The 23,306-nt window shown below is 38.1% G+C and overlaps 1 protein-coding gene across 1 annotated transcript in view; it reads right to left on the bottom strand.

Annotated features, from left to right (window-relative positions):
* Positions 1 to 23,306, bottom strand: part of CCDC102B (coiled-coil domain containing 102B) — a 128,599-nt gene that overhangs the window by 59,057 nt on the left and 46,236 nt on the right. Inside the window, exons 4-5 of the mRNA XM_028139352.2 lie at positions 22,677 to 22,785; positions 4,075 to 4,284 (exon numbers count right to left, since the gene is read on the bottom strand). Coding sequence (XP_027995153.2) covers positions 4,075 to 4,284; positions 22,677 to 22,785 — 319 coding nt within the window. The remainder of the gene's footprint in view (positions 1 to 4,074; positions 4,285 to 22,676; positions 22,786 to 23,306) is intronic.

The following is a 23,306-nucleotide window of genomic DNA, read 5'->3' as shown; positions in this document are numbered from 1 at the left end:
TACTTCCTTTACAACCATTAAAGCTAAAAAAAAGACTAAATAAGTTTTTTTCATTAAAAGTATTACAAACTAGCAGTCAGCAGATGTGCATCACTGCAGATTGCCCAGGACCAAACCAGAGAGGGTCGGACCTGCATTACCACCATTTGTCCACCATCCAGAACTGAAATATCATTGCTGTTATGTACACATGAACAACTGTTGGACATAGAAATCGGGACTCAAAAGAACTGTTGGCCCAGAAAGAAACTCACTATAGACTGATTCATTTGCCTCTCAGCATAACCATTATTGCTTGTCTCATTTTCGGTTCCTATAAGTGTATTCCTAGTATCACATGAGCTCACTCATCTAGGGGAAAAGATGAACAACATAGACTGAAGAACAAGAACAGCATTGATCAGACTGTCAGACCACAGAGGGAAGGTAGGGGAGTGTGGGGACAAGGGAGATAGATCAACCAAAGGACTTGTGTGCTTGCCTATGAGCCTAACCAGTGATCACGGACAACAGGGGGATGGAGGCATGCGTGTGGGGGGGATTGGGATGGGAATGGGGGGGGGGGGGGGGTTGATGAAAAATATGTGATACCTTAATCAATAAAGTAATAATAAATAAATAAATAAAAGCAAATAAGATAAAATAAAATAAAAGTATTACAAACTACTAAACAAAAGTGAGTAGGACAAATTTAATAAGAAGTATGAATGAGACATTCCTCATACAGTACTAGTTAGGAATTCAATATAATGTCATTGCCTGACAGTAAAGCAAATTCATTAAGAACTGACTTTGGTGGCCTTTCCACTTTCAGATTAATTCATCATCTTCCCAAGATGTATCAGTTACCATTCTGTCACAATAACTTTCTGAAAATGACCCTGTATGTGACCTGAATGAAGGGATTTGGTTGCCAGAATGATTTAAGAAAACAAGTTTCCAGAACATTTCATGAGAGACACATTGACTAGTTCACAGGGCATTACCCCACAGAATACTGACAACGTTTTCCAATAACTTTTCACTTGGAAAAGGGAATCTTTGTCTTTCAATTCACAGTGTAATTTAAAATTGAAAGGCACTTTCTTTAAAATGTATTCCCTGTTACACTAAAGCCACACACACAAAAAAAGCAACAATATGTGAAAGTCTTCCCCTCCTGTATAAGATTTATAAAAATTCCACTGAACAATGAGATTCTCAAAATTCAAGAAATAAACAAAGTGTGTTGATATGGAGATTTCTATGATTTGGAGATTTCTATGTAGATTTGTGTCTGCCACAATCACTTGTCAAATGTGATTAGATGTAATATTAAGTGGTAAGATACCTTAAGCCTCTTAGAGACTAATGATAAGTGGTGCTTACGGTAGTGTCTCATACATGTCAGCACCTATTTCCACTGTCTTAATCATAACAAATAGTACTTATATGCATACAGAAATATGGTAGTTCTGTGTATACATGTTACTCCTATATAATAGTATTTCATGTACATAGAGATGAGTTTTTATTGAAATAATGCTGACATTACAATATGGCTTTATTATAACATCTCCACTATTCTCTGGACTGGCACATTCTATATGCAGTTTTGATTCATTTGTAATTATTCATAATTATTTTTGTTCAAGGAGTCTGAATTCTTAATGAAGAATGTAAAAATCACTACTACCCCCTCTCTGCCATCAAAAAGACATACACTTAGGGAATAGTCTGTATTTGATGAGCACACCCACTGGTCCTGTCAGACCTTTCAGAATCTTCCAGTGTTCAAGTTCTGTCTAGTTCTAAGCTGAAGGACTACATGGGCCCCAAAGAGCCCAGGTCTGAACCCAGTGGACCCTCTGGATGGAATAGGCCAATGGCATGTATGCCAGCTCCAGACAGGTCCCTAATGGACATACTTTATTGTTATAACATTTTGATATAATAAGAAAGGCATCAAAATTAAATAGAATAAATTACTTCATTGGTGTTTCCACTCCACTTTATACTTAGCAATCATCACAATGTACTATTGATATTATTTATAAGTATTAGAGGCCCAGTGCATGAAAATTCATGCACTGGAGTGGGGGTCCCTCAGCCCAGCCTGCCCCCTCTCACAGTCTGGGAGTCCTCAGGGGCAGGAGGTTACCCGGCGATCAGGGGAAGGCGATGCCCCATCACACCTCTGCTATTGCCACTGCTGGCAGCGCAAACCTTGGCCGGCCCTGGTTACCTGAGCCTTGAGTGCCCTGGGTGGCTGGGCAGCCACCATCCGAGGCTTGCCTGCACCTCGGGCTGGCCCTGGTCGGCTGGGGGACTGAGGGAACTGGGGGACTCTGGAGGCAGGCACACGGAGTAGCCGGGCCCACTGCCCCAGTGGGGCTGAGGGGACTGGGCGCCACCATCCTGTGGCTGTAGGTGCCGCCATCTTTGAGGGCAGGGCATTCAATTAGCATATTCCCTCCTTATTAGATAGGATATCTTCCTGTACAGATATTTATAAGTATATCTTCCTGTATGCATGCTGGGCAGGGAGAATGGTTTGCTAGCCTTCCCATCACCAGCATCGAGAGCCATGACTGACACAAAGTATCCTATATAATAAAAGGGTAATATGCAAATTGTCCCCTCGACCAGGAGTTTGACCAGGAGTTCGACCAGGGAGTGGGGCCAACCTGCCAACCTCCCACGTCCCCTCCCTCTGGGGCAGCCCGGCCCAATGGGCCCAATTAGGGCAGGCTGGCTGGACCCCACCCATGCACGAATTTGTAAACCGAGCCTCTAGTAATATAAATAAATGCTTGTTCTGTTCAAGTGAGTCAAAGGGAAACAGATATTTTGGTGATTAAAATAACTCTGTGCTTTCACAAGTAGAAATCTGCAAAAATTTATCTATATATTATCATATATATGTGTGTGAATGTGTGTGTGTGTATATATATGTATATATACATACATATATGTGTGTGGCATATATATATATATATATATATATATATATATATGCACACACACACACATATATATATGCCAGAACCAAACACAACACTATAAATGGTTTATGAATCCACTTAAGAGAAAATTATGATCACTTACTATAACATTTAACTTTAGATATTTGCATTGACAAATCATGAAACACTAATGCAATTTAATTTGCATTTGCAATAAACTTCTAGAATAACAAATAATAAGGAAAAGTGATAAGACATTTAGCTTTTAGAGGTTATATGAGTATGAAAAACTTATACAACTCAAAAACATGAACTTATCAGATACATTTTTAACTTGCCATTAAAGGCATTGAGTGAAAAAATATAATTGTGCATTAAGATGCTATAGATGCTTTAAGAGAAGAAATAGAAACAGGACGTCTGTGTTTTGCAGCAAATTGACACTAAAACACATAATTCGCAATTCCAAGAGAGAATATTTTTTAAAAATCTCATCATGGTAGTGACTATGTCTATTGGATTTAGGATAAAACAATTCCAAAACAACCTAAGTTTCCTGAAGTCAAATTGTGGATTTAATCTAGTTTTAACACGTCATAACCTATAAAAACAATTTGCACCATGACATTTAATTGACTCAAAAATAATTTCCTCAGGCTAACTAAAAAGGAAGCAGAGAAGAGTGAGCTTTAGCTAAATCTAAATATTTATTCAGACACAGTACTTAACCATAGCTACTGAGAAATGCTTATTTCATAGTTACTCAAACTCATGGAGAAATATGCTTATTGAAAAATATGATCAACTGTTTAGAAAACACTGACAAGAAGCTGTAACAGGAAACCAAATTTGCAAAGATCCATCCCTGCTTTCACTTTTTTGTTTCTTACAGGAAAGCCTGAAACTCTCAGATTTGTCATATTCTGACATTCTCATAGGAAATTTGTCACACTGTTTCACAAGCATGAACAACATTATTTCACATCACAATAAGAAAAAGAGCAAGCCATCAGATTGCACAAAAGGAAATATTCAGATTGGAGGTGTGTAAAAATTAAGGTGGCTTCCACCTAGACCTCAGAGACACACACAAGTGAGTGAGAACACCCGTCTCCCAGGAGCACCGTACCTTGTTTTTCTCCTGCAGTTCAATTTGTGATGTCTTGAAATCAGGACCTTGGGAGTTTGCACTTAATCTATCTTTCCTCTTGAGGAGTTCATCCATTTCTTTCATCTGGACCTTCAGCCTTCTATTTTCTCTCTCCAGTCCTTGTTTTTCAGTTTCAAATATTTCCCTCTGGTCCCATTCCACTGTATTTTCCACCTGCAATCTCTCTAGCTAAACACAGAAGAAAAAAAAAAAACAAAGAAGCGGCATGTAGCATTTGTAGTTGGTCAAGGGCCAGCAAACAGTCTCCACTAAGAAAGGTTCATGGATATGTCATTTCCACGAACATTTTTCAAAAGAAAATTGTATTTGTCTAAAAAGTTGAGAACAACACAAATGTCCTGAGACCTGTCCATGCCCTAGATAAGTGTATCTTTCCTCTTTGTTTCTTTGACTATCTCTGTACTCATGAACCATATTTGTCAAATAAACACAGTAAATAAAAAACTGATGATATTTTGCCAATGATCTCCACTCAAGTGATGAACATTTATCAGTTGAGAAGACACACTTCATTTCTTGGGCAATTCCAATTGGATGGATATAGTTCATGTAATCATTCACTCATTCATTCATTCATTCATTCATTCATTTATTTACTATACCTTTCCATTTTCGGGCACGGTGCTAGTCACTTTGATTAAAGACAAACGAATGCAATAAAATTTATAGATTCTGTAACTCAAGTAGTATAAAATATAGTCAACTTCACATGAGTCAGTGGCTAATTTGATTTCGGGGAGTAGATGTTGGCAATCCATGGCCAGAGAGCCAAATCTCGGCCCATGGTGTCCTTTTTTAATAGTTGAAAAAAAATCAAAAGAACAATATACATTAACATTATATAAAATTCAAATTTCAGTGACATCTGTGTTTCCCAACTTGAGGGAGACACTCCACAGAGATGGGACATTGTCTTCGATTTGTGGTCAGCACATTAGACCAATGGCCAATGTATGGGACATGAACAGGAACCACTGGATAAAAGTCGGCTTGGTTCCTCTCACCACTTTTCCCAGTGTCTCACCGAAATTCCCAATGCCTGCAGAATTTTATTTATACTCTGACTGAGACAGTTTAAACATCCAGGTAAAACATGCTTTTCCACTGTGCGCTATAAATATATTATGATTCCAATATGTTAGAATGTTTTTAGTCAGCCGGTAAGGTTAAACTTTTATGATACCTGACAAATGTATTGTTTCGAGTTTTGACAGCAACATCAGAGGTGCACTTAGGTGCAGCTTTCTATCTGTGGCTTACACCTTCTCTTCTAGAAGAGGAAGAATATTTCTCTGGTGTGCAGCAGCTGAAAGGATCGATTACTCAAATATCTCAGTGAGTCAAAGTCCAGCATGAACATTTGTCCAAATACAAAAACAAATGTCAATGCTTATGGATCGATTGCATGAGAATCTTCAATTCACCTGACCTTTTCACTGAAAAATTATTAGACATTTATGGTAGAGGAAAGAAATTCCCAAAAGATTTGATAAAGGTCAAAGTACAGTCTTGAGCATTATTTGAAACTTAGTTTCCAATAATTATTTATGACCAGACTTCAAAAACACTTACAAGGAAAATTTCAAGTGGCTCTGGTCTAGAACCGGGCACATTTCCTTTGAGTTTCTTATAAATAACTCATGTTTACCTCAGTTCTCCTCCTCACACCACCCCAAAATAAAACAGAAGGACCTCCTTCCCTCTCTCTTCAAGGTTGGTCAAAATTAAGGAGGCTTTTCGAATGGCAATTGTTTCTACTAACCTTGGATTATATACAGGATGGAGATTAAATAAATCTTGGTGGAGGCCAGAATTTGACTCAGAAGAAGATAGAGTGTAAAACAAGAATGGAAAATTTAAAGGCCCAGAGGCATGAAGAAAAATACCAACCTGTGTTCAGGATAGTGGTATAACCTTACAAAAGTCACTGGTACCAAACAAACAAACAAACAAGGCTTTAAACCTGTCAGGAAAATGGCTAGCTTCTGTCAGGAGATTATTAAGGAGAATAAAACCAGTTCAGAGACTTGCTTAGAAAGGTCACAGCAAGGAAAGACATTGGCTACTCTGATGCCTATCAATTTCCATTTTATTTCTCTATCTACAGGGCATGAATTGACAATGTCTGAGCAATAATAATTGCATTGTTTATTTACATTCTTACCCTAGAGGCTCAGTTTCAAATTTCCTAATGTGCAGCTACAGGAAACCTGCTCCTGTAAAGCAAATGATCATGGCCTTTTTAAGGATGCTAGATGATTTTTAAATTGTTGGAATGATATTCATGGTTAAAATATCTTCCCATGTATTGATAAAATGAAGCACTCCTATCATCATGTAGGGTATCATTATTTAGCCCCATCATGTAGCTTTTTTGCTTGATTTTTATATTTTTGCTTAGTATTCTAGCGTAGAGAATTGTGTTCCTAAAACTAGACAAAATAATTAAGTTCAAAACAATAGAAAAACAAATATTTAAAATAGCTGCTTGATTTTTGATAGTGGAAGGACGCATCACAAAGTGGTCAGGGTGTGAGTTTTCGTTCTGACACTGCCATCTACTAGTTCTGTAGCCTTCAGCATGTTCCTTAAACTTTCTGGGACTGTTTACTCATCTGGAAAATAAGTATAATAATGTTTCCCTTCTAGACTTCATGTGCTGATTAACTGAAATCAATTACATTAAGGGCTTGTAAGGCACATGGAACCTACAATGTTGCTGGAAGTGTTCATAAACATTAGCTGTAAATACCGAGTGATGCTCAGTCTAAAATAAAACAGAGACAATATTTTAATGGATATATGACACCCTATTTGTTAATATTTAAGTCAAGGATGTATAGTTTAAATTACTTTTTCTTTTCTCTTCTGGCCTTTTTATTTCTTCTATCCTTGCTTACCTCCAAATGACATCCTCCACTTTTTATAAGATACTACAGGCCTGATGCATGAAATTCGTGCACTTAGGGGGACTCCTTCAGCCTGGCCTGTGGCCTCTGGCAGTCTGGGAGCCCTGGGGGGTTGTCCGACTGATGGCTTAGTGGGCCTAAGCCATCAATCGAACATCCTTGGCATTGCCATGGAGGCAGGAGAGGCTCCCACCACTGCCGCTGTGCTCGCCAGCCATGAGCCAGGCTTCTGGCTGAGCGGCGCTCCCCCTGTGGGAGCACACTGACCACTAGGGAGCAGCTCCTGCGTTGAGTGTCTGCCCCCTGGTGTTCAGTGCACATCATAGTGACTGGTCATTCCACCATTCGGTCATTTGCATATTAGCCTTTTATTATATAGGATACTTTCATTGTTTGATAAATTTGAAAGTATAGTCTTGATTTATCACTTGTCTTATTTCTTTAGTAAAGTGATTACTGTTGTGATCAGAGAAAGCCTAAAGTCAGAGACTCAAATGTGAACAAAGAGAATTTTCCTAAGGTACTTGAATCCTTGCTAAGTCACAGAAAAATAACCTCAGGCTACAAGACTCATAATTCCAGAACAACTGTTTTGTACTTGAATAGATCAATACTGAAAAATAAAAATGGCCCCAGCTGATTTGGCTCAGTAGATAGAGTGTTGGCCTGCGGACTGACAGGTTTGAGGTTTGATTCCAATCAAGGGCACATGTCTGGGTTGTGGGCTCCACCCCCAGTAGGTGGTGTGCAGGAGGCATCCAATCAATGATTCTCTCTCATCATTGATGTCTCCCCCTTCCTCTCTGAAATCAATAAAAATATATTTTGAAAAAATAAAATAAAAACAAATATGGTCCATCACTGCTAAAAATAGTTTTTCCTATACCTACCTATGACTACCAGGATTAAACATTAGATATGAGCAAATTTTTAGTAATTCATAAATTTACAGAAGTTATCTATTTAACAGAATTTCCATTGCTTAAATATTTAAAATACAGATGAATTTTTAATAATATTCCAGAGAAACATCTTACTCTGTTAAAGAAATAACTGAATTAAACGTGAAGTTCAGAGGGCACTAAATTTCTTCAATTAATAACTCCTGAAAGAATCATTGTGTGAAAACTGGGTTTATCTTATAAGTATTAGCTTAGAACATATAAAATATAATCAAATAAAGAACACACCAAATCATATTCCAAATGAATATAAACAATTGTGCCCTCTTCACATTTTGGTTTTACTTTTTCTCACAACCTCATAGAAGGTTGAAATAGAAGGCATGTACTTTATCTTTCCCCTTTTCCATTCAATCAAGTATTAGTTATTACTTTATCTTTCCACTTTTCCATTCAAGTATTAGTTATTGGCCACCTACTATGAGCCTGGCACTATTGCAGACTGAGCCTAAGAATTCTACCATCTAAACAGACAGGTTTCTTCTTTACCGTTTCTGTCATGTTATGAACATGATTAACCTGGGATTTTGGCCTAAGAATAGAGATATGATTGCTCTCTGTTCATAAGAAAACATGTTTTGCAAGGGAAATATTTTGAGAATGATAATAGGAAATTTCTAAATCATATACCTCTAAGGTAAAACAGCATATTTCTCTTTATTGGAAATTTTAATCCTCATTGAATGCCACTAGACTGGAACAGTTTTAGTAAAGTAGTTTTGAATTGGAAGCATTGAGAGTGATAGTTGAGATGATGTGAAATGTAAATAGCACATTAATATGAATTTGCTAAATTCACTTGCCCTGTGGAAAGCAGTAAACAGAATCGTGAAGGAATTGGACAGAACTCAAGGGCCAAAGGGCCAGGAAAAGTCCCAGATACAGGAGTGTGTGCCCTGAACAGGGTAAGTCCCGAAGGGCATCACAGTGGAGGCCTTAGGTAGCCTGAAGGCATCGAGGAAAGGTGTTTTCGATTTTTACTTCTAGATAAACAGAGTTTTTAGGATTAGCATAGTCTAATCTTTAATTAAATATTGCCTGAAGCTGCACATAATTACTATAGTATAAAACTAAGAAAAATCACATTGGAATATATTTGATTAGAGCTAAAGTATGTTATTTAATTTCACACACACACAAAAAAAAATTAGTGCTGGCACTGGTAATAAGGAAAGATCTTACATTTCTCCAACACCTCATAAATTTAAATGTCTTTCTTTGTTTTCTGACTTAGTCCTTCTCTATTAAACATGAGATAGTTGCCTGCACTCTTGTCAAAACCAAAGTATTCATTTAAGAAAAATAATATTTGAAAATGTTTATCTCTTGCTTTAAGCATGTATAAAAGAGCTCAATGTTAATATTTTTCTTGTGGCAAAGAGAAAATTAGACCTATTATTTTTTTCTAAGTGAGGTTTTCATAAAAAATCTGCATCAATTTATGTTCTTTATTTGAGTAGTGATAGGACTAGCTGATAGAATAACAGATTATAAAAATCCTATTCAAAAACCTACATAAATTGAAAGAAACCACTCATAAATTCCGTTTATATGAAATGTCCTAACTAGGCAAATCTATAGTATTAAATTAGATTAGTGATTACCTAAAGCTATGGGGGTGGGAGGGACAGTCGAAGTGACTGCTAATGGATATAGGGTTTATCTTTTGGGAGTGATGAAATATTCTAAAATTGATATTGGTGATGATTGCACAACTGTGAGTATATTAAAAACCTCTGAATGATGTACTATTTAAATGGGTTAACTGTACAGTATGTGAAATAAACCTCATTAAAGGTGTTAAATATATGTAAAGAGCAAAGACAATTCTAATCAAAAGAATTACAGCAATTATGCCTTCTAATTTAAATTTAAATCTCAAAGAACTTCTGTTAGGAGCATTCTTAAGCAATCTGAAGCCCAACTGAGGTTTTGCTGTCATTTGTCTCACTGGTACCACTATTTCAGTAAAAACCCAAAAGCTCAGTCACTCACTTCTCTCTGTATTTTGTCACTTAACATTGAGATTGTGATTCAAAGTGAACTTGAGGATTTCACAGCTCCCCAACTCTATGTTAATATTAAAATGATAGTTAAACCTATGATTTGTTTAATTGCACACATATGGTGCTATTTACTTTTTATGTAAACAAGATATTCTTGGAAATACTCCGTCTTCCCTAATTTTTAGATTTGGTGACTTGAAGTTTGTGACTGCATCCCTGCTCTCCCCTAGCATATGGCATTTTGAAATCTTTGGAGGCTGGAGCCTGAGTTGTGCAAATCTTTTCCACAACCAAAGAGCTGACAAAACCACTTTTCTTCTTTGGAACTTTGTGCCTTTTTGTGTAAATAATGTGATATCTTAGAATCAGCAAAAGCCATCTCTAGCGGGGGAAGGGGGAGGAGAACAATGGAAAATAGGCCAAAGTCTAATCTTCCAGCAACTTTTCTTCCCTTGCCCTAAGACATTCATTATCCACCTTCTTTAAGTCCATGCTCAAGTACCCATTGACCCCTCCTCACTAAGTCATACCCTGGAGCATTGGAGGAGCCCCCAAAGGGTCTCTGTCCTCAAGGGCATTACTCCCTGGGGAGGAGATAAAACGCAAACAATTCCTCCTAATACCTGAGAGATGTTGTAACAGTGTGGACCTTTCAGGGCTGTGCAGAACACCGCCACCTGGCGGAATTTCGGAGGTCGAGCGAAGGGAAGGCAGAGGACCATGAGTAAATTCATGTTTTACAGAGCCTGAATTATCTACAATTTGGGGACAGAGCAAATTAAGAATGAAAATAAATATTTATTGAAAATGAGAAAACAACAATTCACAAATATTAGAAAGCTGTAAAATGCCATAAAATATCACAAATACTAAAAATAATATTTAAGTTAATAACAATAACTACTTAATAACTAAAAATTAGATTTCCTCCAAATTTTGGACTATGTATCAACTTTTAGTATAACTGATTTTATAATATTTTTATATATAGGGGTTAGTCTTCCAGAATAGTTTATCTTTTTCATTGAATGAAATTGGGATAAATAAACCCACAGCATAACACACAGGCTTTTTTGTTCTTTGGAATATTCACTCTTTGAAGTTTGTAATCCACAAATATGGATTTTCTAAAAATTTATCTTTCATGTGACTTTATTTAATTAAAAGTATGGTACATTATCAAATATATTTCTGAGAGGAAAGAACTTCGACTAGGTATACATAATAAACAAATCCATAAAAATATTTCACTGTATACCAACTGCATGTACACTTGGCAAGACCCCAAATTTTTCCACAGCTACTCTATGTCCAACAGAAAAGAGGACCAGGGTGTTGGAGAGAATATCAGAAAGGAAAGAGACAGAGGTTTAAACAAGTGTGTCTCAATTATCTTACTTTTGCAAATGACACCAAAACATATGGTCATATTTACACCTTGCTAAGACTGCTGCCCAGGTCTAAAAAGGGGCCCATGTGTGACAGGGGACTGGACCTTAAATTTCTTCAACTTCCCAGATCACCTCTGCATAGGAGGAATCCTGATTATTCTCCTCTGTAACTGGATGTGGTTTTCTTCCAAAAACTAAATCACCTAATATCAAATACTTTTCTTTTAACACAATCTTTTTTCTACAATACATAACAAAATTATTTTTAACTCATTATCCTAATCAATATGAAAAGCACGTCAAATAAAGTATGTATTTCATGTCGTAATTGATGTTACTAACTATGAGTATGCATAGTTATTTTGGCACCAATAATATAACCAACAAAAAAGAAAATTTTGTTGAGTAGAAAAAGCCAGGACCTGCAGTGAGGAGATCTAGATCAGATCATAGGTAGATAGATAGATAGATAGATAGATGATAGATGGATGGGAAGACAGATGGATGGATGGATAGATAGATAGATAGATAGATAGATAGATAGATAGATAGATAGATAATTATAAGGAAATGCCTCCTGTGATTACAGAGGCTAACCATTCCCAAGATCTGCAGTCCGTAAGCTGGAAACCCACGAAAGCCAGTGATGTAAATTCTAATCCAAGTTAAAAGGCCTGAGAACTAGAAGAGTTTCTGGTATAGTTCCAGTCTGAGTCCAACAGGCTCAAGACCCAGGAAGAGCTGACGTTTCAGTTCAAGTCCAAAGGAAGGAAAAATCTGGTGTCCTACCTAGCTCAAAGGCAGTCATGCAGAAGGAATTCCCTCTTACTTGTGCAATGGTCAGGCACTTTGTTCTTTTCAGGTCTTCAACTGGTTAGATGAGACCCACCCACCCTAGAAAGGGCAATCAGCTTTACTCAGGCTACCGATTCCAATATTAGTCTCATCCAAAACACCCTCACAGCACCCAGAATAACTTTTGATCAAGTATATGCGCACTCCTTGGGTGGCCCAGTCAAGTTGACACATAAAATTAGATGGGGATCCCCATGGTCTCTCTTCCCCTCTTCCAGCTCTGTGACCTGGTGCTTCAGAGCAGTAGATCTCATTCAGGATGCACATCAGAATAATGAGCCTCTGAAAACCCAGTTCTATGAGAAGCACTCCCCGTCTATTAAATCAAAATCCACAGAGAAACCTGGACATACCTATTTGTTTGTTTGTTAATTTCACCTAAATCTAGTGAATTCTGCAAAGTCAGTACAACTGCACTGCATTAAAAGATTATTTTCTACTTTTTTATAATACTCGGATTACCCATGTGAGAACCCTCATCAGATTCCTTCATTTTGTACACATCAGATGTTTTAAAGTGAATATGGAATTATATCTTCCATTGATTTTGATCATAATGACTTCAGAACTACATTACAAAGGAAAATTGCCTCCAGTGACAATTATACATTCTAAAATGCATTTCAAAGGATACTCGCTGTTCTAGTATGTCATCTGTGCCTCTTCAATCCTCCCATAAGATCCTTATAAAAATATCGGCTAAATGAGCCTTCTGTCTTTATTTCTTAACACTCACAAAGACTACTGATAGTAATTAGGAAGCACCATGGGCCTGGAGAACTGTCACCCATGCTCTGAGTCTCCACCACCTCCAGAGCCCCTTCTCATGAGAGCAGCTAAACTGAGTCCCTCCCACATAACTTCCCATGCGTTGAGCTGCTCTCCTGGATACAAAGCTGAGCATGCCTCATTCAAACACTGCTGTCTACAGGGTAGTCAGTGGCCTCTGAAATAATCTAAGGCAGAAACTCAATTCAGCAAGGGGTAATAATGAAAAGAGACCGAAAACCACACTAAGACCTTCCAACAGATGTTTGTTATCCATAACTGACAAAACTTGGGAGCAACCAAAAAATCCTTCAGTAGGTGAAAGGATAAGTAAATAGTGCTCCATCCAGACAATGGCATGGTATTTAGCACCAAAAAGGATGAGCTCTCCGGCCATCAGAAGACATGGAAGAAAATCAAATGTACATTACTAAGTGAAAGAAGCCAATATTAAAAGGTTACATATGACATGATTTCAACTATACAACATTCTGGAAAGGCAAGTCCATGGAGACAGTAAAAAGATCGGTGGTTGCTAGAGGATAGCGCTCAAGGAGGGATGAATAGGCGGGAGGACAGAGGATTTTTAGGACAATAAAAATGCTATGTATGTTCCATAATAATAGACACATGTCATTATACTTTTGTCTATACCCATAGGATGTATACCAAGAGTGAACCCTAAAGTAAATGATGGACTCTGAGTGATTAGGATGTGTCAATGTATGTTCATCCTTGGTTAAAAAAAAAAAAAATACCATTCTGATGAGAGAGGTTGATAATGAGTGAGACATGATGGAGGCATTGGTAGAGGAATGAGATATATGGAGATCTGTTTATAGAGGTTCCCCAAGGATAAACATAGACGTGCCATGTGATCCAGCAATCCCTCTTCAGATGTATATTCAAAATAACTAAAATCAGCATCTTTAAGTCATGTCTGCATCCTCAAGTTCATGCAGCCTTATTCACAATAGCCCAATGTCCATTGACAGATGAATGGGTACGAAAAATGTGAAATATCATTCAGACTATCTGTTGCAATATGGATGAACTTAGGGAACGTTATGTAAGTGAAATACGTCCATCACAGAAAGACAAAGACTGTATGATTTCCACTTAGATGAGATATCTAAAATAGTCAAATTCATAGAAGCAGAGAATAAAATGATGGTTGAAGGGGGTGGTGGAGGAGAAATAGGCAATTGATTTTAAATGTGTGTCATGTCTCTGTTATGCAAAAATGAATAAGTTCTAGAAATATACTATACAACATAGTATGTATAGTTAACAATATTGTGCACCATAAAAGATATTAACAGAATAGACCTCATGGTAAATGTCTTACCACAACACACACACACACACACACACACACACACACACACACACACACGTGCGCACGCAAACACAAGAATACAAGGAAATTTTTGGAGGTGATGTATATATTTAGTACCTTGGTTGTGGTGATGGTATCATAGATGTGTGTATATATCCAAAGTCATCAAAATGTATACTTTAAGTGTGTGCAATTTTTTTGCATATAAATTATACCTCAATAAAGCTAAAAATGCATTAGAAATATAAAGAACGCCCCCCAAAATATGCCAGCTCCAAACGCCCAAAATTATAAACTCTTAACCCTAGAGTCTTTGTCTTAAAATTTATGTTTTAAAAAAATAAAGGGGATGTTTATAGAGTAAAAGATGATATGTAATGCATATTAAAATGGATAATTTTAAATATTACAGATTTTTTATATCATAGATAATTTTTAAATGGTATACTATACATTCCTGTTTTAAATCTGATTTCTTCACTCAGGAGTATATAATCAACACTTATGGTGTCAGTCCATGGCAGTGTTGAGATGGCTATTCTCTTAAGGAAAAGTAAAGAAAAGAAAACAAATAAAAAGCCAGGGGCCTTGCCCAATCACCTTTTCAACACAAAAACTGAACCTGCAGGATAAAACAGAAAACAAAAAAACTAATGCTATTTATGAAAAGAAGGATCCTTATCTCCAAAATGGTCTTAACCGAATATCTCTGGGGAGGGATTTCTTATAGAACAAAATAGAATCCTTGTATTATGATACATGTATTACTAGAAAATGTCCTGTCAATTAAGATCTATATATATAAAACTCGTATATGCAAATAGACCAAATGGCGGAACAACCAAACAACAGAACAGCCAGTCGCTATGACGTGTTCACCAGGGGGTGCACGCAGAACATGGCAGGCATCGGCAACAGGCGTCAGAGCACAGAACATGGTGGGCATTGGTCGTGGCGGGATGGTGGAGCAGGTGAGTGGGGGCGCCAGTCTCAGGTGGGATACCGGTCGCTGTCATCAGGGCGAGCCTCTGGTGGTTACTGAAAATTATTTGCTCTCATGCACCACGGTCCTGCTGGGCGCTCACACCCGCTGCCGGCATTGGAGCCGCAGCCCACACCTGCTGCTGGCACCCAGCACTGGCCCTGATCTTTTGGTGCCGTAAGCGGGTGCGAGAGGCAGTTGCTGGCCCCGATCACCCCTCAGGGCTTCTCTACCTCCCCCTGCTCCTGAGGGGCGATTGGGGCCGGCAGCTGCCACTCTCACCCTTTGCTGGCAATGGTCCTGCTCACACCTGCTGCCGGTGCCGGCCCCACTCATACCCGCAGCCGGTGCTGGAGCCACCACTCGCACCCGCTGCTGGCGCCGGCCCCAATTGCTCTACGCCAGCAGTGGGTGGGAGTGGTGGTGGTGGGAGCGGGGCTGCTGGCAGACAGGGTATCTGGATCGGGGCTGTGGTGGGAGGGGCTGGGCAGAGGCGTGGAGGAGGGGCCGAGACTCACCCCTGTGCCCACCGCAGCCCGTGGCCCACAGTTCCTTTCAAGGTGCATGAATTCGTGCACTGGGCCCCTAATATTAAAAAATATGTTTCATACACCAAATGCTCCCCACTATGTGGAACCATGGCCACAGTGAAACTCATTTCGTGAACTCATCATTAATTTCTTAATTTTATTTTATTTTATTGATTTTTTACAGAGAGGAAGAGAGAGGGATAGAGAGTTAGAAACATCGATGAGAGAGAAACATCGATCAGCTGCCTCTTGCACACCCCCTACTGGGGATGTGCCCACAACCAAGGTACATGCCCTTGACCGGAATCGAACCTGGGACCCTTGAGTCCGCAGGCCGACACTCTATCCACTGAGCCAAACCAGTTTCGGCTCATCATTAATTTCTTAACCTGCTTTTTTATTATTCTCAAATTATGAATTTGTATAGATTAATTAAACACCAGCTGAATACTTTGTGTTATGCTTTAAACTTTATAATAGTAACTAGTGGCCCGGTGCACAAAATTTGTGCATGGGGTGGGGTCCCTCAGCCTGGCCTACACCCTCTCCAATCTGGCCCCTCGGGGGATGTCAGACTGCCAGTTTAGGCCCAATCCTGCACCTGCAGTTGGACATCCCTCTCGCAATTCGGGACTGCTGGCTCCTAACTGTCACCTGGACAGGCCCAGCGCCACACCCTTCAGCATGTCCTGTGCCCCGGACCATGCAACCAGCCCTTACGTTGCAGCGCCCAGCTGTCCCCCTGCTCGCTAAAGCTACTTATCCCAGAAAGCTCGTGCAGGGCCCAGGAGTGAACCCACAGACAAAAAGTGAAACTTTGGTAGGGCTGGAGCGACTGCTGGTTGGTGCCTTTCTCCCTCCTTTCTTCCCACCAGACCCTCCCCCTCTCCTAGGTCTCCCGTGCAGTGCCCTGAGAGCTGAAAGCTGAATTCCTGATTTTGCCTGCACGTATTTGTCTATGTAAGCTATGGGAAGACAGGTGCCCAGGAGCTGTGCGGCACTGCCTGCTGGGGGAGGAGGCACCCGGGGCAGACAGGGGCTGTGCCAAAATGTGGGCACACAGCGGACTTTTCATTTCCTGGAAATGAGAGGAGGGGACCTAGGGATGCAGGGTGTGTCCGCTGGCTCTGGACCCAGTGACCCAGGAAGCCAAGCCTGGCCGGAGAGCGGGGAGCGGGAGAGCAGGTGAGAAGGCTTGGCTTCCTGGGTCACTTCCCGCCCACTCTCCCACCTCTTGGCTTGGCTTCCCGCCCGCTCTCCCGCTGGCTCCGTGGCGCTGCCATCTTTGTCGTGTCAATTTGCATATTCCCTCCTTATTGGCTGTGGGTGCTGCCATCTTTATCAGGAAGTGATGGTTAATTTGCATATTACTTTTTTATTAGATAGGATGCTTAACTTAGATATTAAAACATCTGATTTCAACCTACCTTTTTCTTCATCATTTTATGCTTCTACAAGTAAAGTGGATTCTGAATAGCCTAATTTTCTTTCATAATTCTTATAATAGCCTTAGAGTTAAGTAAGTCATCTCAGCTCTGAAGGTTACCTTAGCAATGTCTATAAATTATCCACTATTAGTTCAATTAATTCTGACTTCTGTAATTTAGTGCTTGTATTATTCTTAATTATGTTTGTTTAGAAAGGTCTTGAGGCGCTTCTATCAGCAAAGTGGTGTCCATATGTTTCACTGTTCTTATACATTCACAGAATTCTAATGTGGTGTTTCATCAGCCTCACTCTCTGGCCTGATAAGCTAATTTAGGCTTTGCAAAGAACAAGCTTACAGATTTTCATGATGGATAGGATGTTGGGGTGAAGGTTCACTCCAGCGCCCTGGAAAATCTAAAATCCTGAGGGATGCAGAGCTAATAAATGACAAGTCTAGGATTCCCACTGCTCTCCTCACACAATAGCCATGGCCCCCATTCAAAAATATAAGCACAAAGAGCTAGAGACAGAAGTCCTGGTCACCACCAGTTATAACCACATTTGCTCAGCACTGGGTGGAGAGAGGGGAATGAAGCAGACGTGAGCTCTATTGTCATGAAGCTGACATTCACTGGGAAAGGCATACAGTGAACATACAAGTTTGATAAGGTTTTTCAAAATCTCGTCCATTTCTTTGAGGAAAAAATAGTAAGGGAAGAATTTTTTGGACTAAATCCATGCCTCTTTCTAAAGGGACGTGTAAACTGTGGTGGACAGCACCATGTGACTGGCTAGAGCAGTGATTCTCAACCTTTTCATGCCGCGACCCTTTAATACAGTTGCTCATGTTGTGGTGACCCTCAACCATAAAATTATTTTCGTTGCTACTTCATAACTGTAATTTTGCTACTGTTAATGAATCATAATGTAAATATCTGTGTTTTCCGATGGTCTTAGGCTCTATAGCAGTGGTTCTCAACCTGTGGGTCGCGACCCACAGTTTGAGAACTGCTAGCAGGGTCGCCTAAGACCATGGATATCTATATATGGATATATATATATATATATATATATATATATATGTATATATATATATATATATATAGTGTCCCAAAAATATATACACACTTTAACAGCTGATAACTCAATTTTCACTCCTTTTCAGGTTTAACTGACTTGAAATAATGTGTGAAGCCAGACTAAGCTTTGAACAGAGAAAATGTATTCTGAATTGCCACTGGACTTTTTTTATGGGGATATATAAAATTCAAAGTTTACGGTGCAAAACCAGCAACAGTCAATGAATTGAGGGTATACAAATACCGAACAAAATGATTCTCTTTTTAGTCCCTGCATTTATTTATTCATTAATTTAATTTATTTTTTAAATCTTTATTGTTGAAAGTATTACATTATCAGCAGTGCCTGGACCAGAATGGTCATCAGTTTGAAAACGCATTGACAAAAAATTTATTCATTTCTGTAGGTTCCTTTAAATTTTAAAAATGAACTATATGTTAATGAACACTGACTTTATACTCTTTCAAAGTGTGTATACATTTTTTTGGGGGGGGGGGGGGACACCCTATACATATAAAGAGAGAGACTGACTGAGGTTTATTATAAGAACTGGCTCCTGCAGTTACAAAGCCCAAAAGTCCCGGTTCTGTTGATCTGTGGTCTGCAAGCTGGAGAATAAGGAAAGCTGGTACTTGTATTAAGTAGGAGTCTGAAGGCATGAGAACCAGGGTGATGGGGAGGGGGAGGAGGAGGGAAAGGGGGATGGGAGGAGGAGCAAGAGAAAAATCATGTACCTTCCAGGACCTCCTCTTGTCCCCCTCCTCCCCCCGCCCCGCTCATATCATATGCAGAATAGCTCCCATATGACATCTTTTTTTTTTTCGAAGTGAAGGTATCCATGTAGAGTTTTAGCTACATCTAATTCCTAACACTAACCTCCTTATTTCCCCCAAATCAGAAAGGTGCATGAGGTATTTAAGGCTTCAATGTCAGCTGTTAGTACCACGATAAGGCCCCATGAAGCCCGCATCTCTAAAAGTATTGACTATGAAATTTTATAAAAGCATGTTGTAAATTATGAACTACTAGAAACATTGTTATTATCACAAATAGAAGAGTTCTCAAAGAAGTCCTTAAAAAGAAAGCAAGTAAAAGCATAACATTTTCAAAGAAGATTAATAAGTTACATTTCATTTCAGCTTGATGCCAGTTTTTAAATGTTAGCAGTGTTCTCTGCATGTGGTAACAGACATATCTTCCATTATGGAGAGAATCAGAGTCATTTATCATCAAAGCTAGGTACAAAAATTATTTGTATCATTGTCACTTACATTTGATTTTCTAGATGATGAGATTCCATAAAAATGATCATTTCAGCACACTTGGAACTCATCATCTAATCCCAAACCAATATTTACAGACTTGCAAAGGAAAAGCAAAATAAGTATTAAAGTCAGCATGGGAATATCATTTTCAATGTAATCATCTCTGCTACTCATTGTCTGGGTTGCATTTTAATTACTTATTAGATTTTACAATTAAATTCTTATATTTACTCTTCTCTACATGTCAGTGATTTAAGAATGACTTCCCTCTGAAGCATACCAGACTTTCAAATACATTTTTAAAAATCTTGGCCTATTAAACACATTGGTTTCCAACTCTTAAAAATTACTAATCTTTCCATCAGCAGTTCCTAGCCAGGCATGTTGTTGCTTCTAACAGTTTCAGCATCTAAAAAAGAATTACACTGTATTCAAATGTTTTTGTACAGTAGATGAAGAGCTACAGTGAAAGCAAAGGTTATTTTCAAATGTTTTGAGAAATGAAGTTAAGTAAGGAGAATTCATATGAAGTATGATACAAAGGATGTATCATGACACAATTTTTGGTAAGTCAACTATACAAGAACTTTGAATATTTCACAATTATAATTACTTTAAAATGCCATTTCTAAATGTACCATAAAAATCTTGTTCTGTTATCATCTACTGGAAGCCCAATGCACAAAGATTCGTGCTAGAATGGACTTTCCTTTCCCTGGCTGCTGGCACCGCCTTTCCACTCTGGCCCAGCCCCTTTCTGCTCAGGCCCTGGAGCCGCCTCTTTCCACTCTGGCCCCGCCTTCCCACGCTGCCCAGAGGCCCTGAGAGACCGGGGGTGGGGCAGAACGCCTGCGTTGTTGCCATGGCAACGATGCAAGCGTCCTGCCCCATCACTTGGCACATTTGTATGCAAATTAACCACCATCTTTGTTGGGTTACTTTGCATATCACTCCTGATTGGCTGGTGGCATAGCGGATATTGTCAATTTACATGTTTGTCTATTATTAGGTAAGATTATAAAACAACTAGAGTACCGATGCACGAAATTTGTGCAAGAGACTCTGCCCTCACAGCTCCGGCTTCATCCAGAAGGTAGTCTGGAAGGATGTCTGGAAGGACATCTGGAAGGTCGTTCGGCTGTCCAGTCTAATTAGCATATTATGCTTTTATTATTATAGATTAAACAACATATATATGAACAATAATGGGTGACTAAATATTTTTATTTATTCTGATTTTAAAGTTTTTTTAAAAAGGTATAATGTTTTACAAAAGTAATTTAAATATATGTGCAGACCACATATATGTCTTTACAAAGGCCCCAAGAATAGCACAAATTCCTTTTTAGGAAGTGGAAAGAGATAGTTTTAAAAATAATATCCACATAAATAATTTAAACAATGTTTTTGTTCTTTATGTCTGTTTAAATTAACTTTTCATCATCTACAATAAAAACTTTTTTTCATTCATTGTCACATTCATTCATTGCTCAAATTCATAGTTCATCCACCTAAAACATGCACCCAAACGTTTAAATAGTTAAACAAAGTCTCCAAGGCAATTTTGAGGGTGTTTTTCTTTTTTTCTGTTACAACAACCCTGTCCTCATTTTACCTGGTAAAAAGATCACATATGTATTAATATGTTTGGGCATCAAAATATAAACCCAATTTACCTGTAAAATGCTACATTGGTTTTATTTTTTTCCTCATCTATAAAGCTTTGTTAAACAATTCAAATACACATTTTCCCACTTGATGCCAAAAATATCATCTTTGAATAGAAAAAAAAGTTAAACATTTAAAAATATACATATCACTTTGTAAGCCAACTCAAAACCATGACTTTTTTCAAAAACAGTTGCAACACAAATGTTAAGTGACTTGTTTAAAAGGAAGTAGTTAGGAGACTAACATTATCAAGTCTGCACTTCCCACTAGTGGCAACATACAGTAAGTGCATGTTTCTTTTAAAATTAAAGACCAATTCTATCTTAAATATTAGCTTTCTCAATTAAATTTAGAGCCCGTTATATTATAGAACAAATACACATACTCTCTAAGAATAACATGATTTTTGTGGGTCAACTATTTCTCCTGGATAAAATTAATTTACTGTCAATGTTCACACCCAGAGACATGATTAGTTAGCTACCTGTTAGTCCATATATAAAGGGTGTGTGTGTGTGTGTGTGTGTGTGTGTGTGTGTGTGTGTATCCAGAGTTTAAGCTAGAAACAAAGCCACTCCGGCGATCTATCATGCATTAGGGAGAAATAAGCTAAAAATAGCTGCTGGTTAGCTTTAATTGTTTAATTTACCCCTCACTGAGAAATGTTCTCAAATTAACTTTCTGTAGTTCTCACTGAAATTATTTTTTCTTATACCAGTAGATCATTTTCAAGCAGGCAACATTTGTTAAGAATATTAGGAAAAAGTTCTCCCTCTTTTCTAATCTTAGTGGTTCTCAGGGTGACAGAGCTGACTTATTTCTGAACCTGTGCACAGAGGTTACCGTGCCTTCTGGCCATTGGGGTGCCTTTGTCTGTCCCATAAGTAAGGCTTATTCTGCCACCTAAGGTTCCTGAACATCCCATCATGTGGATTTGTGAACTTAACTTAATGACTCTAAACTTTACCACTTGCTGGAAACAGACCTGAAACAACATTCATGGGGAATTTCATAAAGAGGAATATTGCTTTTTTAACAACTAATGAAGAGTGCTTTTAATTAAGGCATAATTACATCATTGAGTTAGATGCTCTTCAAACAGCTATCAGCAGACATGTGGTTTATATGTGAGAGTATGTGTGTGTGTGTATAGTGTGTATGTGTGTCTATGTGTGTTATTAAGAACAAGATTTCTTATGGCCTGAGTTTGACCAATCCACCAGTGACATGTGAGTTCCAGTATTCCTCTTGTAGAGGAAATTCCACTTTGAACCTTTTTTCTTTTGTTTATAGAAGTTTCTGCCTCCTAGGTTACACATGGACCAAAGAGAACCCTCAGTTTCATTTCTTCCTTTACGTCCTAAGTCTCCATACCTCTTTCCTATTTTTAGATGTCAATTCTTTCAGTTCTTCATACTTCTGTTTCCACAAAGACACAGATGACTCCAGTCGTTCTACTTCTTTTTCCAGGGATGAGCGCATTCTAAATAAAGAATTAAAAGCAAAACAGGCTTACAATTTAAAAATAATTTTAAGAATGCATTCAAAATTAGATGTGTTCTTTTCCTAATTTTTTATATTTACCTTATATATGATCATAGTAATAACAGGAAACCTTTTAAAATTTATGAAAATTATAAATATTGAATGAACTCTAATTTATTATTCTGTCAATTAGCTTTACAGTTGGTTAGATATATTTCATTTAGCTTAGCCAGTATCGAAATAATTGACTTTCTGTCTGCTCTCTCCTGTATTTTAATTTATTGGAGCAACAAGAATATAACAGGAATGTTTATTTCCTACAGAATTTAAAACATTTTTAAAGAAATAAGTATATATAAAACATTAACAATTTTTATTAAAGGATATTAATTATATTTGTGTATTTATGAATACATTAATAAACTTTCTCCTTAAAAATAATTTTCATATTTTACTAATAAATAGAATAATTAAAAACTGGTCTTGAAAATCGGAGAAAAATCTAGATTTTTAAATTTA

The sequence above is a fragment of the Eptesicus fuscus genome, chromosome 12 (assembly GCF_027574615.1).
Source record: "Eptesicus fuscus isolate TK198812 chromosome 12, DD_ASM_mEF_20220401, whole genome shotgun sequence".
NCBI classification, from domain to species: domain Eukaryota; kingdom Metazoa; phylum Chordata; class Mammalia; order Chiroptera; family Vespertilionidae; genus Eptesicus; species Eptesicus fuscus.
This window is presented reverse-complemented; position numbering and strand designations above follow the sequence as displayed.